General features: G+C 43.0%; 1 protein-coding gene across 1 annotated transcript in view; it reads left to right on the top strand.

Moving 5' to 3' along the window:
* Window positions 1–7432: 7432 nt before the first annotated feature.
* The window catches only part of DTX1 (deltex E3 ubiquitin ligase 1), a 34367-nt gene continuing 23531 nt past the window's right edge, over window positions 7433–18268 (top strand). Inside the window, exons 1-3 of the mRNA XM_075568846.1 lie at window positions 7433–8292; window positions 9571–10354; window positions 13567–14257. Of these exons, the coding sequence (XP_075424961.1) occupies window positions 10099–10354; window positions 13567–14257 (947 nt within the window). The 5' untranslated portion in view covers window positions 7433–8292; window positions 9571–10098. The remainder of the gene's footprint in view (window positions 8293–9570; window positions 10355–13566; window positions 14258–18268) is intronic.

Raw genomic sequence — 18268 nt, 5'->3', positions numbered from 1 at the left:
TCCCTGATCACAGTTACATGGACATCGTACCAGCACTATACAGATCTCACCCATTACCCCATAATCCCGTTACTTCTCAGTGTGTCCAGTTGCACCCTCTAACTGCTCTCGCGGTCATGCTGCTCCCGGTGTGCTTAGGGGTGCCAGGCGGTTTCTCCAAAAATACTGGACAAAATGGTGAAAGGTGCGACGCGCTCGAGGCACACACACACACTTCTCACCTCTCTCCACTCCATGCTGTTTCCCCCTCTCCTTGGCCCCACCTCCAGGCTCCTGACACCTCCTCTGGATTGGCTGTAGTGGGTGGAGGTAGCTGCGCAGCCCCCTAGCAACAGCCATGCGCTCTCCCCTCTTGGGGAAATCCCGCGGCCCCCCCAAGCCAGTCAGGTCACTACATCCAGAGGGGTAATAACGGTATACATATACATGTCCACAGAGGGAATACCGGTATACACATACTGTACATGTCCAGAGAGGTAATACCGGGATACACATACATGCCCAGAGAGGTAATACCGGTATTACACATACACGCCCAGAGAGGTAATACCGGTATATACATACACATCCAGAGTGGTAATACCGGTATATACATACACATCCAGAGAGGTAATACCGGTATACACATACTGTACATGTCCAGAGAGGTAATACTGGTATACACATACACGCCCAGAGATGTAATACCAGTATACACATACACGCCCAGAGAGTTAATACCGGTATACACATACACGCCCAGAGATGTAATACCAGTGTACACATACACGCCCAGAGAGGTAATACCAGATACACATACACGCCCAGAGAGTTAACACCGGTATACACATACACACCCAGAGAGGTAATCCCAGTATACATATACACGCCCAGAGAGGTAATCCCAGTATACACATACACGCCCAGAGAGGTAATCCCAGTATACACATACACGCCCAGAGAGGTAATACCGGTATACACATACACACCCAGAGAGGTAATCCCAGTATACATATACACGCCCAGAGAGGTAATCCCAGTATACACATACACGCCCAGAGAGGTAATCCCAGAATACACATACACGCCCAGAGAGGTAATACCGGTATACACATACACGCCCAGAGAGGTAATACCGGTATACACATACACGCCCAGAGAGGTAATACCGGTATACACATACACGCCCAGAGAGGTAATACCGGTATACACATACACGCCCAGAGAGGTAATACCGGTATACACATACACGCCCAGAGAGGTAATACCGGTATACACATACACGCCCAGATAGGTAATACCGGTATACACATACACGCCCACAGAGGTAATACCGGTATACACATACACGCCCAGATAGGTAATACCGGTATACACGTACACGCCCAGAGAGGTAATACCGGCATACACATACACGCCCAGAGAGGTAATACCGGTAAATACATACACGCCCAGAGAGGTAATACCGGTATACACATACACGCCCAGAGAGGTAATACCGGTATACACATACACGCCCAGAGAGGTAATACCGGTATACACATACACGCCCAGAGAGGTAATACCGGCATACACATACACGCCCAGAGAGGTAATACCGGTAAATACATACACGCCCAGAGAGGTAATACCGGTATACACATACACGCCCAGAGAGGTAATACCGGTATACACATACACGCCCAGAGAGGTAATACCGGTATACACATACACGCCCAGAGAGGTAATACCGGTATACACACACACACCCAGAGAGGTAATACCGGTATACACATACACGCCCAGAGAGGTAATACCGATATACACATACACGCCCAGAGAGGTAATACCGGTATACACATACACGCCCAGAGAGGTAATACCGGTATACACATACACGCCCAGAGAGGTAATACCGGTATACACATACACGCCCAGAGAGGTAATACCGGTATACACATACACGCCCAGAGAGGTAATACCGATATACACATACACACCCAGAGAGGTAATACCGATATACACATACACGCCCAGAGAGGTAATACCGGTATATACATACACGCCCAGAGAGGTAATACCGGTATACACATACACGCCCAGAGAGGTAATACCGCTATACACATACACACCGAGAGAGGTAATACCGATATACACATACACGCCCAGAGAGGTAATACCGCTATACACATACACACCGAGAGAGGTAATACCGATATACACATACACACCCAGAGAAGTAATACCGGTATACACATACACGCCCAGAGAGGTAATACCGGTATACACATACACGCCCAGAGAGGTAATACCGGTATACACATACACGCCCAGAGAGGTAATACCGGTATACACATACACGCCCAGAGAGGTAATACCGATATACACATACACGCCCATAGAGGTAATACCGGTATATACATACATGTCCAGAGAGGTAATACCAGTATACACATACACGCCCAGAGAGGTAATACACATACACGTTCAGAGAGGTAATACCGGTATACACATACATGTCCAGAGAGGTAATACTGGAATACATATATTATATATACGTGTATATAATGCAGAGCAGTGTACAGTGTATATAATACAGAGCAATGTACTGTGTATATAATGCAGCGCAATGTACTGTGTATATAATACACAGCAGTGTACTGTGTATATAATGCAGAGCAATGTACGGTGTATATAATGCAGAGCAATGTACGGTGTATATAATGCAGAGCAATGTACTGTGTGTATAATGCAGAGCAGTGTACTGTGTATATAATGCAGAGCAGTGTACGGTGTATGTAATGCAGCGCAATGTACTGTGTATATAATGCAGAGCAATGTGCGGTGTATATAATGCAGAGCAATGTACTGTGTATATAATGCAGAGCAATGTACTGTGTATATAATTGCAGAGCAATGTGCGGTGTATATAATGCAGCACAATATACTGTGTATATATGCAGAGCAATGTGCGGTGTATATAAAGCAGAGCAGTGTACGGTGTATATAATGCAGAGCAATGTACTGTGTATATAATGCATAGCAATGTACTGTGTATACAGATGAAGACTATAATGCAGAGCAATGTACTGTGTATATAATGCAGAGCAATGTACTGTGTATATAATGCAGAGCAGTGTACAGTGTATATAATACAGAGCAATGTACTGTGTATATAATGCAGCGCAATGTACTGTGTATATAATGCAGAGCAATGTACTGTGTATATAATGCAGAGCAATTTACTGTGTATATAATGCACAGCAGTGTACTGTGTATATAATGCAGAGCAATGTACGGTGTATATAATGCAGAGCAATGTACTGTGTATATAATGCAGAGCAATGTACTGTGTATATAATGCAGAGCAGTGTGCGGTGTATATAATGCAGAGCAATGTACTGTGTATATAATGCATAGCAATGTACTGTGTATACAGATGAAGACTATAATGCAGAGCAATGTACTGTGTATATAATGCAGAGCAGTGTACAGTGTATATAATACAGAGCAATGTACTGTGTATATAATGCAGTGCAATGTACTGTGTATATAATGCAGAGCAATGTACTGTGTATATAATGCAGAGCAATGTACTGTGTATATAATGCAGAGCAATTTACTGTGTATATAATGCACAGCAGTGTACAGTGTATATAATACACAGCAGTGTACTGTGTATATAATGCAGAGCAATGTACGGTGTATATAATGCAGAGCAATGTACTGTGTGTATAATGCAGAGCAGTGTACTGTGTATATAATACACAGCAGTGTACTGTGTATGTAATGCAGCGCAATGTACTGTGTATATAATGCAGAGCAATGTGCGGTGTATATAATGCAGAGCAATGTACTGTACATATAATGCAGAGCAATGTACTGTGTATATAATGCAGAGCAATGTGCGGTGTATATAATGCAGAGCAATGTATGGTGTATATAATGCAGCGCAATGTACTGTGTATATAATGCAGAGCAATGTACTGTGTATATAATGCAGAGCAATGTACTGTGTATATAATGCAGAGCAATGTACTGTGTATATAATGCAGAGCAATGTACGGTGTATATAATGCAGAGCAATGTACGGTGTATATAATGCAGAGCAATGTACGGTGTATATAATGCAGAGCAATGTACTGTGTATATAATGCAGAGCAATGTACTGTGTATATAATGCAGAGTAGTGTGCAGTGTATATAATGCAGAGCAATGTACTGTGTATATAATGCAGAGCAATGTACTGTGTATATAATGCAGAGCAATGTACTGTGTATATAATGCAGAGCAATGTACGGTGTATATAATGCAGAGCACTGTACTGTGTATATAATGCAGAGCAGTGTGCAGTGTATATAATGCAGAGCAATGTACTGTGTATATAATGCAGAGCAGTGTGCAGTGTATATAATGCAGAGCAGTGTACGGTGCAGAGCAATGTACGGTGTATATAATGCAGAGCACTGTACTGTGTATATAATGCAGAGCAGTGTGCAGTGTATATAATGCAGAGCAATGTACTGTGTATATAATGCAGAGCAGTGTGCAGTGTATATAATGCAGAGCAGTGTACGGTGTATATAATGCAGAGCAATGTACGGTGTATATAATGCAGAGCAATGTACGGTGTATATAATGCAGAGCAATGTACTGTGTATATAATGCAGAGCAATGTACTGTGTATATAATGCAGAGCAATGTACGGTGTATATAATGCAGAGCAATGTATGGTATATATAATGCAGAGCAATGTACTGTGTATATAATGCAGTCTGATGCATTGCTGTAAGAAAGATGTTGTGCTTCTCAATCCCCCTTAGCATTGTCACCATTCCACCTCTGGCCCCTCCCTATTCCGCGGACCCTTCCCCAATCCTACCTTATTTCTCCTGGTTTGGGGCAGTTTATGAATTGAGGGGCCAACCGCTGAGTCTGTGCTGCCACCCAGTGGCAGCTCTGAGTATTTCTCAATACCCAGAATAAATGTTTTAAGTTCCCTTGTCGTCGTCGTCGTCCCCTTGAAAATGAAAGCACTCTGCATGTAACGCCTTGATGCCATTTTTTAAGGTTTGCTTCTGCATTTAACCCCTTGGCTGCTACAGGGGCTAGCAACGCATTGCCAGCAAATTTTATATTAGAAAAACAGCAGCACCGACTTTACCACATATATTTCCAGAAAGACATAGGAAGGTGGTGAGACACATACCCCTCATTACCTCCCTCCACCCATCTGAATGGGTACCCAACCCATCCCTAGGCCAACGTAGCTCAAAGTGACACATATGCCCTGAAATTTGACACAGGACACCTACTGAATATAATTCCATCAGTCCCAATCACTGACCCCATCTATTCCCTTATCAGTGCATGTGTTTACACACACACACATATATATATATATATATATATATATATATATATATATATATATATACACAGTATATACAGTATATACAGTATATATATATATATATATATATATATATATATATACATACACCATATACTATATACTTTATACCAATAGGGACCACATAGTATCTACACACTCTTTTAGTAATGCAACACTCTCTCACATTTCCACACCATTAATATACACTCCTTCTCCACACACACCTTTTGTAAAGCACTGTATACACTGTGGGCTCTTCATTCATTTATATTTACATAGATATACATAGATTCTTACATCATTCTTACATCACTAACATTTAGGGACCATTTAACACCTCTAGCCATAAATCACATCTACACACGGGGAGGGACAAGCACAGATAACATTCCAAGAGACACTGTTTCTAAGTATATCCTTTGCTTGCTTCATTCATTGTAACACCGCCGGAAAAAGAGATCAGTGTATCTCGAAAGCTCGCACAAATAAAAGCATTTCGTTAGCCACAGAACGGTATCGTCTATTTTTGATTATTGAAGCTCGGCTAACACGGTACTGTACCTCTACATGTGTATGTGTATATATATATATATATATATATATATATATATATATATATATATATATATATATATATATATATATATATATATATATATATATATATATATATATATATATATATATATATATATATATATATATATATATATATAATGGAAATATTACTATATGCTCATTGCTCATTTGCATGTCTTAGACAGGTCTGCAACCCCGCCTTTCACCATTATCACCAAGCACACAGCACTTCCACTGCAGCAAAGCATTCTGGGAAATGACATGCAAATGAGCACACAGTGCAACCTTTTGCTTCAAAACCATTAACATGGTTCCCTATAGGCTTAAGCTTGCTGCATGGTCACAGCTTTGAGCACAGCCAGGGTTAATATACATAGCCAGCAAACCCACACTCAGACAATCTTTCGACCCTAATGGGTCTCCTAGATGCGGGGTTGGTTATACTGGCTATGCAAAAATGAAGCAAGGATAGGTTTTACCATACTTAGTTAAGTTATGGTGAGTAAAAAAAGTAAGACATTTTTTTTACCCACCATAGCTTAACTAAGTGTATATATATATATATATATATATATATATATATATATATATATATATATATAGCAACTGTAAATATTCCTGTATATTCATTTGCATGTCTTAGACAGGTCTGCAACCCTGTCTTTCACCATTGAAGTGAAAGACAGGGTTGCAGACCTGTCTAAGACATGCAAATGAATATACAGGAATATTTACAGTTGCTTTATGCTTTACTGTGGAGGGTTTTAGTCACTTTTTTCACCCACCATAACCTTAATATATATATATACCCTTTGCCGCGTGCAATGTTTGATATTCTGCACTATCAGTAAGTAAGATAAAGCTGCCTACATCAGCATGTGTATATATCGCTGGACGTAAGTGTCCCATAAGTATGTGTATATAGCATTGGCAGTGTACACGTCCCTATATTAACCCTTTCTCTGCAGCAATGCATTGCTCCGCCACGTACACAGCACTGGCAGTATTCACGGTGCTTTATATCTATCTATCTATCTATCTATCTATCTATATATATATATATCTGTTCTAAAGCACATTGAACATACAAATGTAACCACTATTACCCCTGTTAACGCACGTTAACATACCAAATAACACAAAGAATAAAACGTGCTATCTCCTTAGCTAATATTTTCAATAGTGCTACTGTTAAATAATGCGACAGCGTCAACGCACAGCGCTAACGTGTGCAATAACATCTGCTCCATCTGTATATCTGCTCTTTGTGAGTTCATGTATCTCAGTGTCTCTTATTTTATCTCCTTCTCTCTCTCTCTCTCTCTCTCTCTCTCTCTCTCTCTCTCTCTCTCTCTCTCTCTCTCTCTCTCTCTCTCTCTCTCTCTCTCTCTCTCTCTCTCTCTCTCTCTCTCTCTCTCTCTCTCTCTCTCCCTCTCCCTCTCTCCTCTCCCCCCCCCCCCCCTCCCCCTCTCTCTCTTCTCTTTTTTGGTTATTCACTATTATTATTTCCCTGTCTCTGGAGGAACTGCAGAGGCTGCACCTAATACTGCTGAGAGACAGAGAGAGAAAGACACAGAAAGAGGGATGCAGAGAGAGAAAGAGACACTGGGAGACTGTCAGAAGGAACCACCTGAAACGGAAGAAAAGACAGGGACACACAGAGAGACAGCCAGAGACTGAGAGAGAAACAGTTGACAGGGGGGAGAGAGAGCGGGGGGAGAGAGAGAGACTGAAGGAGAGTGACAGAGAAAGGATGAGAGAGAAACATATACACATTGACAGGGGGGAGATGGAGAGAAAATTAATTAATTAAGTGACAGGCAGCAGGGAAAGGGAAAGAAGGAGAGTGGCAGAGAGAGAAGACAGTTACCAGGAGAGGCGACAGAAGGTGGCAGAAGAATCCGGAGTCTTCTTTGTCTGTTTCCAGCACCCAGGATCCGCAGCACCCCACATCTGCTCCTAGCACCCCACATCTGCACGCAGCACCCCACACCTGCACCCTGAACCCAGCATCCCACATCTGCTCCCAGCACCCCACATCTGCTCCCAGCACCCTACATCTGCACACAGCACCCCACATCCGCTCCCAGCACCCCACATCCGCTCCCAGCACCCCACATCTGCACACAGCACCTTACATCTGCACCCAGTACCCCACATCTGCACAGCACCCCACATCTTCACCCACCACCCGAGATCTGAACCCAGCACCCCACATCCGCTCCCAGCACCCAACATCTGCACACAACACCCATACTGCACACAGTACCCGAGATCTGCAGTCAGCACCCGATATCCAGAAGACCAGGCATGGACTGATTCATTTACCAGGGATATAGCACTCTGAGTATACAGCAAAGGCAAGCACTATATACTACTCTATGTATCTTTCTATATCTTTCCTCTTCTCCCTGGTAGTATACCCAGTTACACAATTATCTATATATTCTATCTGTCTGTTATTGCTATCTATCTATCTATCTATCTATCTATCTATCTATCTATCTATCTATCTATCTATCTATCTATCTATCTATCTATCTATCTATCTATCTATCTATCTGTGTGTGTCTATCTATCTATCTATCTATCTATCTATCTATCTATCTATCTATCTATCTATCTATCTGTGTGTGTATATCTATCTATCTATCTATCTATCTATCTCTGTGTGTATATCTATCTATCTATCTATCTATCTATCTATCTATCTATCTATCTATCTATCTATCTATCTATCTATCTATCTGTGTCTATCTATCTATCTATCTATCTATCTATCTATCTATCTATCTATCTATCTATCTATCTATCTATCTATCTGCGTGTGCGGGAAAGCTGTAATTATGCATTTATTGCACTAGCAGATTATGATGTTTTGCATATTATACTGTATGTACATAACTATGTCAACATGGAAATGCAGATATAATAACAGTTTAACCCTTTTGCTGCCAGAGGGCATGCACACTCCCTCTAGCAGCAAAAGGGTTAACTAAATGCAGCACTGTATATATTATATTATGTCTGTGCATAAACTGTGGAAGTTTAAGCAGCATTGTATTTATATGAGTACTACCAGTATTCACAGTGTTGTAATTATGTACATATACCACTGGCAGTATAATCAGTTCTATATGTGTGTGTGTGTGTGTGTATGTATGTGTGTGTGTATATATATATATATATATATATATATATATATATATATATATATATATATATACACATACAGTATAAAGAATATCACTTGTGAGCACATTCACATCTTAGACAGGTCTGCAACCACTGTGAGTGGTTTGACTGGCTTTGCATCTAATCCCATGCTGTGCTTAAAAGCTGTGTGAACAGCAGAGCATTTGTTTATATGGGTTCCATGTAAAGGGATTACAGGCAAAAGGTAACACATTGTGTGCTCATTTGCATGTCATTTCCCAGAATCCCTTGCTACAGTGGGAGCATTGTATGCTAGGTGATAATGGTGAAAGGCAGGGTTGCAGACCTGTCTAAGACATGTGAATGTTCTCACAAGTGATATTCTTTATTGGCTATAGTCTAACGGTGGAGGTTTTCTGTCGCCTTTTTCACCCACCATAAATATATATATATATATACTTATTTACTTCTGTCTATTACAGGATTCTGTTGCCACAGATAAAGTCACATGGAGTGAGACAGATCTCTGGGCCCAAGAGCTAACACTTCAGTATCAGTTTGGTGGATATAGGTGGCATTGTGCCTTCTCACAGCCCCCCTCTGCCCATTTCCCAGGGAGAGGGGGGACCCCTCCATCCAGCATCCTACGTACTCTTTGGGGGGCAAGTAGCCCTTATGTGAGGGTGGCATGTTTAACAATTGGGGAGGATACGCACGTGGAGCTCGTTGGCTTCTATAAAAGAGGACTGAGGAAGAGACGTGACCTCAACGTGAACACCCTCATTCAGCATCCCCGCTTGGGTTTAGCACTCGCAGAGCTGGCTCAGACACGCTGTCCAAAGGTAGTTCGAATTAAAGGGCAGTCATCCAGCATTTGAACTACTTGCTCCTCAGGGGCAGTCCAGATCTGCAAGGGCTGTTCCTCTTCTAACCCCGCCCCCTGCAGTCACCATGTTTGGCTGCCATCGGGACTCCGGACTCTAGCCACCACACACCCTCTTCCTCTTGCCATGTTCCGCTCGGGGGTCCTGCTGTCGGTCAGCGGGCAGAGTTTCGGGGGTCAGGGGGCCCCTCCCCGCGTGGTGGTCTGGGAGTGGCTGAACGAGCACGGGCGCTGGAGACCCTACACGGCCACTGTGTGCCACCACATCGAGAGCGCCCTGCGGGAGGACGGCAGGGGACGCGTGGGCCTGGGACAGGTGGACGCTCAGCTCACACCCTATGTCATCGACCTGCAGACCATGCACCAGTACCGCCAGGACACAGGTATGGGGTATTAGGGGGAGCGATGGACACAGGGCTACTATATACGGATATTTATATATATATATATATATATATATAGCAAATGGAAATATAACTGTATGCTCATTTGCATGTCTTAGGCAGGTATATATATATATATATATATATATATATATATATATATATATATATATATATATATATAAATATATATAAAATTATATATATATATATATATATATATATATATACATACATACATCGTGTTCAGGAAAAAGGGACCGCTTTCGTTTTTCATTATATTTGATATATTTCTCGCTCAATCCCCATGAAAATGTGCACAATTGTAGGTCGGTTATGTAGATTAGCACTTTATAAGAAGCACAATGTAGAGAATCAACTGATGGTAACTAAATTGATGTCACTGTATTATGTCAACAAGTAGCAGATGCGCTGCGGGAGGTTCGTGGTCATTAAACGAGAAATAGGAGTTTTTCTTTCGTAGCCCGTAAATGTGTTAAACTGCTGTAATCTAATCTGAAACACTAAGATTACTATAACGTTCTGAGTTCAAAGTGTGTGTTCAAAATGTTCTCCTCCTGCTGCCGAAACGTGCGCCCGGAGATGAGAACGCCGCTGTGTGATTGCATAATCGGTAACGCGCTGATCCAGCTGCTCCCACTCCTGAACGATACGCTGTTTTACCAATGAGTTTTTTCTGTCCTCCTAGCGCCCGTCCTTTATCAGGATAGGTTTTATTTAAGCATTTTGGGCCATCATTTTTTCTGTCTCCAGCGCTTTATAACGTGCTTATCTTCTGCGCTCAACACCATTTTGGAACTATGTACTTGATGAGGTCATCACGCAGTCACCAATTCCAAAGAATATTTATTAGATCATCAAATAACTCCTCAATGTAATAATCCACTGTGACAGACCTAGAATTGCTCAAATTATCATGAAAATTGAGTGATTTTTCTGCAAGATATGCTGAGAAATAAAAGGGGTCCCGTTTTTCTGAACACTATATATATATATATATATATATATATATATATATATATATATATATACAGTGTTCGACAAACCTATACATTTGCACGCCCCGGGCGAGTGGATTTAACATCGTGGCGAGCTCCTATTGGCACAAGCAGCACACGTGTGGTACTAGGTGGCGAGTAGATTTTTTTGTTCTGCGTTAGATTTTTTGGTGATTTGTCGACCACTGTGTGTGTATATATATATATATATATATATATATATATATATATATATATACATATACATATATATATATACACAGGCAGTCCTCGTTTATCCACCGGAATGCATCGTGGAAGTAGCGTTGGATAGTGAAACCGTTGTAAAGTGAGTCCGATGTTAATCAGTGGCGGTGAGCGTTGGATAACGCATTCAGGCGTCGAAAAACGGCCCGTAGTGTTGGATTGTAAAGCGCTGGATATGCCATTCGTTGTAAAGTGAAACGTTGGATAGCGAGGACTACCTGCTGTATATATATATATATATATATATATATATAACATACATACATACATATTTACACACACACACACACATACATATATTTACACACACATAATATTTTGACCGATAATATATACCATTCTTACAGTAGTGGCCATTTTTATGCAACCCCTTGCAATAATGTGAACTGAAGTGTGTGTGTGTGTGTGTGTATACACACACACAAACACACACCAGGTATAATAAAATCAGGTAATTTACAGTACCCCCGTACAAAGTAAATGCTTTTACTTGCTTTCCTGATTTCTTTGTAACTTTCTTTTCCTTGTTAATTAAGTTAGAAGGGCTTCGTTAGGCAGCAGAGAAATGACGCAGAGAAATGCAGAATGTGATACGTGACATTAAAACCTGTGTATCGTGTAACTCCTCCTATCGTATCTCCCCAAACCACAAGCTGACGCACTCACGGGCACAATAGGTGTTTGGCACACTGGCAGCATCGTATCCGCATAGTGAATACGGGTTGCAGAGGTACGGGGTGGAAATGATGCAGTGAGGAGGATGCTCCTGCACAATGTAGCACAGTGCCTGCCTGCCTGCTGCAGTGTATCACTGAGGCCTGATGCAGACACTGTTGCCCAGGGACTATTTAATTTGGGCAGCCCATGGGGACATATCCATCTCACACACAGCACACATACTCCTAACAGGATTATTAATTGCTTCTCTGCTTGTTGTTGTATTGTGACCGCAGACACAGAGGAGAGGGAGGGAGGGGGAGAGAGGGGGTGGGGGGGAGAGGAAGAAAGGACGGAGAGAGAAGAGGAATCAGTGTTCCCAATAAGCATGGCTGCATTTTAGTATTTAAAGTGCAAAATATCTTCTTATGATGAAAGGATTTCCACTTTCAGATGTTTAATATGTCAGGTGTTGGTGGGAAGGGCAGATTTATAGATCCTACATGCCATTGTGTCACAGTGTCACCATGCAGTGACAGACTCATTGGGCTATATAGGTCCCCGCAGTTTGTGCACCAGGGCATATAGGAGAGGTTGTTCATGGACCCTGAGTCCCTTTTTGCTCTTGCATCACTGCGTGGTGTGAGGCATTGTGTGGGTCATGGATACCTTCTCTATGTCAGTGTGTCAACATGTTGTCTTGGGCTGAAAGGGACAGATTGGATGAGCCCGATGTGTGTCACCATGTCACTCTGCAGTGGATGGGACCTACATCTCCGTCTCCTTTTATTTCACCATCCAAACATATTGGGTGGATTGTTTGTCTCTGTATATTATACAAGGGGCAGATTGGATGGTTCCTATGTCTGTATGTGTTAGTTTGTCACCCTCATGGTTGCATGTATGTGCCTCTATGTATGTCACTGTTACCCCGAGGGTGAATAGATTCTACGTTTTTGTGTGTGACTGTGTCATGCTGTGTTGGATAGACAGACTGGATGGCCTCTATATATCTGTGTCTCATTATGTCCCCTCCATTAGTATGGCAGATAGAATGGGCCCTTGGTCTCAATCTGTCACTTTGTCACCTGCAGTTGAATGGCCAGACTGAATGGACTATGTGTCATAATGTCACATGCAGTTAGATGGCCAGATTGAATGGACTATGTGTCATACTATCACCTGCAGTTGGATGGGCCCATGGTCTCTGTGTTACTATGTCACCTGCAGTTGAATGGACAGACTGGATGGGCTATGGTCTCTAACCTCTCTTCCCCCCCTCTCGGGCAGGGACCATCCGCCCTGTGAGACGCAGCTTCTTCGAGCCATCCTCCTCTCCGGGGAAGGGCATTGTGTGGGAGTGGGAGAATGATGCGGGCTCTTGGACCCCCTATGACACCGAGATCTGCATCGCCATCCAGAACGCCTACGAGAAGCAGCACCCATGGCTGGACCTCACCACCCTGGGCTTCTGCTACCTGGTGCATTTCCAGAGCATGTGCCAGGTCAACCGCCAGACCCACCGCAAGCGCCGGCTGAGGAGGCGCATGGACCTAGCATACCCTCTTACCATGGGCTCCATACCCAAGTCTCAGTCATGGCCGGTGGGGTCTGGCTCGGGGTTGCCCTGCTCCTGCCCTCAGTGCCTCCTGGTCAACAGCACTAGGGCAGCCTCCAATGCCATCCTGGCATCCCAGAAGGTCAAGGTGCCACCTGGGCCACCACCCACCGTGCTTCCCCCTCCTCCTCCCCTTCTTCACCCGCCAGGATTGAGACAGAGTAGTACGTTCACTGGAGGGGGAACAGGGTGGGGCAGAGCGGGGGAAGGAGGCAGGTCTGGAGGGGGCATCAGGGGAAGTGCCGGGTTCTCTCGCAGTCAGAGTGTGCCGGGGACCGCTCCGTACCCGGGACAGAACAATCTGAACAGGCCGGGGGCACAGAGAACCAGTGGGAGCAGCAGCAGGGCCTCTATTCCACCAGGGTGAGTCAGAGTGAGTGTGAGTATGCACTTGGCAGCAGGGAAACCATACCATTGGAATGAGCCAGACTTAGTGTGATAGTGTGTTCAGAAGCTGGGCCACTAGCTCACCAGGGTGTGTCAGCATGAATGTGAGTGAGTACACAGCAGCAGGGCAACCATCCCAGTGGCGTGAGCGAGTGTGTGTGTGTACACAGCAGCAGGGCAACCATAGCAGTGGCGTGAGCGAGTGTGAGTGTGTACACAGCAGCAGGGCAACCATAGCAGTGGCGTGAGCGAGTGTGAGTGTGTACACAGCAGCAGGGCAACCATCCCAGTGGCGTGAGCGAGTGTGAGTGTGTACACAGCAGCAGGGCAACCATAGCAGTGGCGTGAGCGAGTGTGAGTGTGTACACAGCAGCAGGGCAACCATAGCAGTGGCGTGAGTTAGCAGGAGTGTGCAACAGTAGTTCTGCCATGTGCCATGCTACCAGACTGTGGGGGTCATGCACTAAGCAGTGATAAGTGCTTTTAAGTGAGATAAAAAGCCATTGTAGCGTGATATTGCCATCTGTGAGATTCACAAAACAGTGATAAGTCTTTTAAGTGAGATAAATGCCTTTATAGCGTTATACTGTCTGCTATGAGATTCACAAAGCAGTGATAAGTGCTTTTAAGTGGGGAAAATGCCATTATAGCACGATACTGCAGTGTTACCACTGCTTTGTGAATCTCACAGCAGGCAGTATCACGCTATAAAGGCGTGTATCTCACTTAAAAGCACTTATCACTGCTTTGTGCATAGCACCCAGAAAACCCACTTATCACTGCTTAGTGTATGACCCCCTGTGTGTGCATATGTGTGTCAGATCTGCTAGCTTATTTGTGTGAACTGATTCCAATGAACTTATGGTACATAAGGGTATTCCGTGTGTGTGAGTGTGAGTGTGAGTGTGTGTGTGTGTGTGTGTGTGTGTGTGTGTGTGTGTGTGTGTGTGTGTGTGTGTGTGTGTGTGTGTGTGTGTGTGTGTGTGTGTGTGTGTGTGTGTGTGTGTATATATATAAAGGAAAAAAGGGACAGGCACTCATATATGCAAAAAAGTGAAATGTATTGACTCAGCGTTTCAGTCCCCACTTTCTCCTTGAGAGAGGTCCCAGTGGGACCGAAACGTTGTCAATAAATGTCACTTTTTTGCATATAGGATTGCCTGTCCCTTTATTCCTTTTTCTGTATCTTTTTGGACAGTATGCACCCTTCCTTTACCCTTATTTTGTATTTTGTTTTGTGGGTGCCCTGTTGCTGACTATATATATACTGTATATACTATTGATATAATGCTAGTGCTATCCCTGTTGCTGACTATATATATATATATATACACTATTGATATAATGCTAGTGCTATCCCTGTTGCTGACTATATATATACACTATTGATATAATGCTAGTGCTACCCCTGTTTCTGACTATATATATACACTATTGATATAATGCTAGTGCTATCCCTGTTTCTGACTATATATACACACTATTGATATAATGCTAGTGCTATCCCTGTTTAGATACTAGGGATTATTATAAGTATCGGATTTTTCTTCAATTAATACAGTCTTAATCAACTTGCTATCTTCCTTAAAATTGTTATATTTCTATATTGCGCCGGATGCATTTTATATCATATATGTATGATATATATATACACAGACACACACACTGTATATGCATTGTGTTACCTCCTATTTAGTTAAATATATTATGTAACCCCTTTGCTGTCATCTTTGCTTGTTGTTATATAGCAGTGCATTGGTAAACAAGGGGTTAACGACACGCTGTGTGTGTGTGTGTGTGTGTGTGTGTGTGTGTGTGTGTGTATATATATATAGATAGATAGATAGATAGATAGATAGATAGATAGATAGATAGATAGATAGATAGATAGATAGATAGACAGACTGTGTACAGATGGATACACATAGAGCTGCAGCAGTGAGGAAGGTTGCTGCTTGTTGCCATGGTAACTGAGCTCAGGTGCTGCTCATAGCAACAGAAATTATCACTAAGGCCGCAAGCTATGAGGGTCCCCTCCCCCTCAGTGTTATAACATCCTACACTGTGCTCAGTGCAACCTATACACACCACACACCCCATCCTACAGCACAGTGTAACCTATACACACCATACACCCCATCCTAGAGCACAGTGTAACCTATATACACCATACACTCCATCCTACAGCACAGTGTAACCTATATACACCATACACTCCATCCTACAGCACAGTGTAACCTATATACACCATACACTCCATCCTACAGCACAGTGCAACCTATATACACCATACACCCCATCCTACAGCACAGTGTAACCTATATACACCATACACCCCATCCTACAGCACAGTGTAACCTATACACTCCATCCTACAGCACAGTGTAACCTATACACACCATGCACCCCATCCAACAGCACAGTGTGACCTATATACACCATCCTACAGCACAGTGTAACCTATACACACCATACACTCCATCCTACAGCACAGTGGAACCTATATACACCATACACCCCATCCAACAGCACAGTGTAACCTATACACTCCATCCTACAGCACAGTGTAACCTATATACACCATACACACCATCCTACAGCACAGTGTAACCTATACACACCATGCACCCCATCCAACAGCACAGTGTAACCTATATACATCATACACTCCATCCCTCCATCCTACAGCACAGTGTAACCTTTATGCACCATATACTCCATCCTATAGCACACAGTAACCTGTATACACCATATACTCCATCCTACAGCACAGTGTAACCTATATATATCATACACTCCATCCTACAGCACAGTGTAACCTATATACAACATACACACCATCCTACAGCACACCGTAACCTATATACCCCATACACACCATCCTACAGCACACAGTAACCTATATACTCCATACACACCATACACACTATCCTACAGCTCTGTGTAACCTATTTACACCATATACTCCATCCTACAGTACAGTGTAACCTATATACACCATATACCCCATCCTACAGCATCGTGTAACCTATATACATTATACACTCCATCCTACAGCACAGTGTAACCTATATACACAATACACTCCATCTTGCAGCAGAGTGTAACCTATATATACCAGACACCCCTCCCTACAGCACAGCGTAATCTATATGCACCATACATTCCATCCTACAGCACAGTGTAACCTATATACACCATATACTCCATCCTACAGCACAGTGTAACCTATATACACAATACACTCCATCTTACAGCACAGTGTAACCTATATATACCAGACATCCCATCCTACAGCACAGTGTAACCTATATACACTATACACCCCTCCCTACAGCACAGTGTAACCTATATACACCATATACTCCATCGTACAGCACAGTGTAACATATATACACTATACACACCCCATCCTACAGCACAGTATAACCTATATACACCATACATCCCTCCCTACACAATACACTCCATCTTACAGCTTAGTGTAACCTATATATACCATACACCCCATCCTACAGCACAGTGTAACCTATACACCATACACACCCCTTCCTACAGTACAGTGTAACCTATATACACAATACACTCCATCCTACAGCACAGTGTAACCTATATACACCATACACCCCATCCTACAGCACAGTGTAACCTGTATACAGTTGTGTGAAAAAGAAAGTACACATATCAGGACATAATAACAATCAACTGTTCCTTAGCAGGTCTTAAAATTAGGTAAATACAACCTCAGATGAACAACAACACGACATATTACACCGTGTCATGATTTATTTAACAAAAATAAAGCCAAAATGGAGAAGCCCTGTGTAAAAAACTGAGTACACCTTATGATTCAATAGCTTGTAGAACCACCTGAAGGCTGCGGTCCCAGTCACTGCCACAGCGCACGGCGCGGCGTGCGCTGTGCGTGTAAGCACCGCCCCTCAATGGGGAAGGGCCCAGTACGCACCTTCACGCGGAAGGTGCAGC

This window comes from Ascaphus truei, chromosome 13, assembly GCF_040206685.1.
Source record: "Ascaphus truei isolate aAscTru1 chromosome 13, aAscTru1.hap1, whole genome shotgun sequence".
NCBI classification, from domain to species: domain Eukaryota; kingdom Metazoa; phylum Chordata; class Amphibia; order Anura; family Ascaphidae; genus Ascaphus; species Ascaphus truei.
The sequence above is the reverse complement of the archived record's forward strand: the minus strand, read 5'-3'. Positions and strand labels throughout refer to the sequence as shown.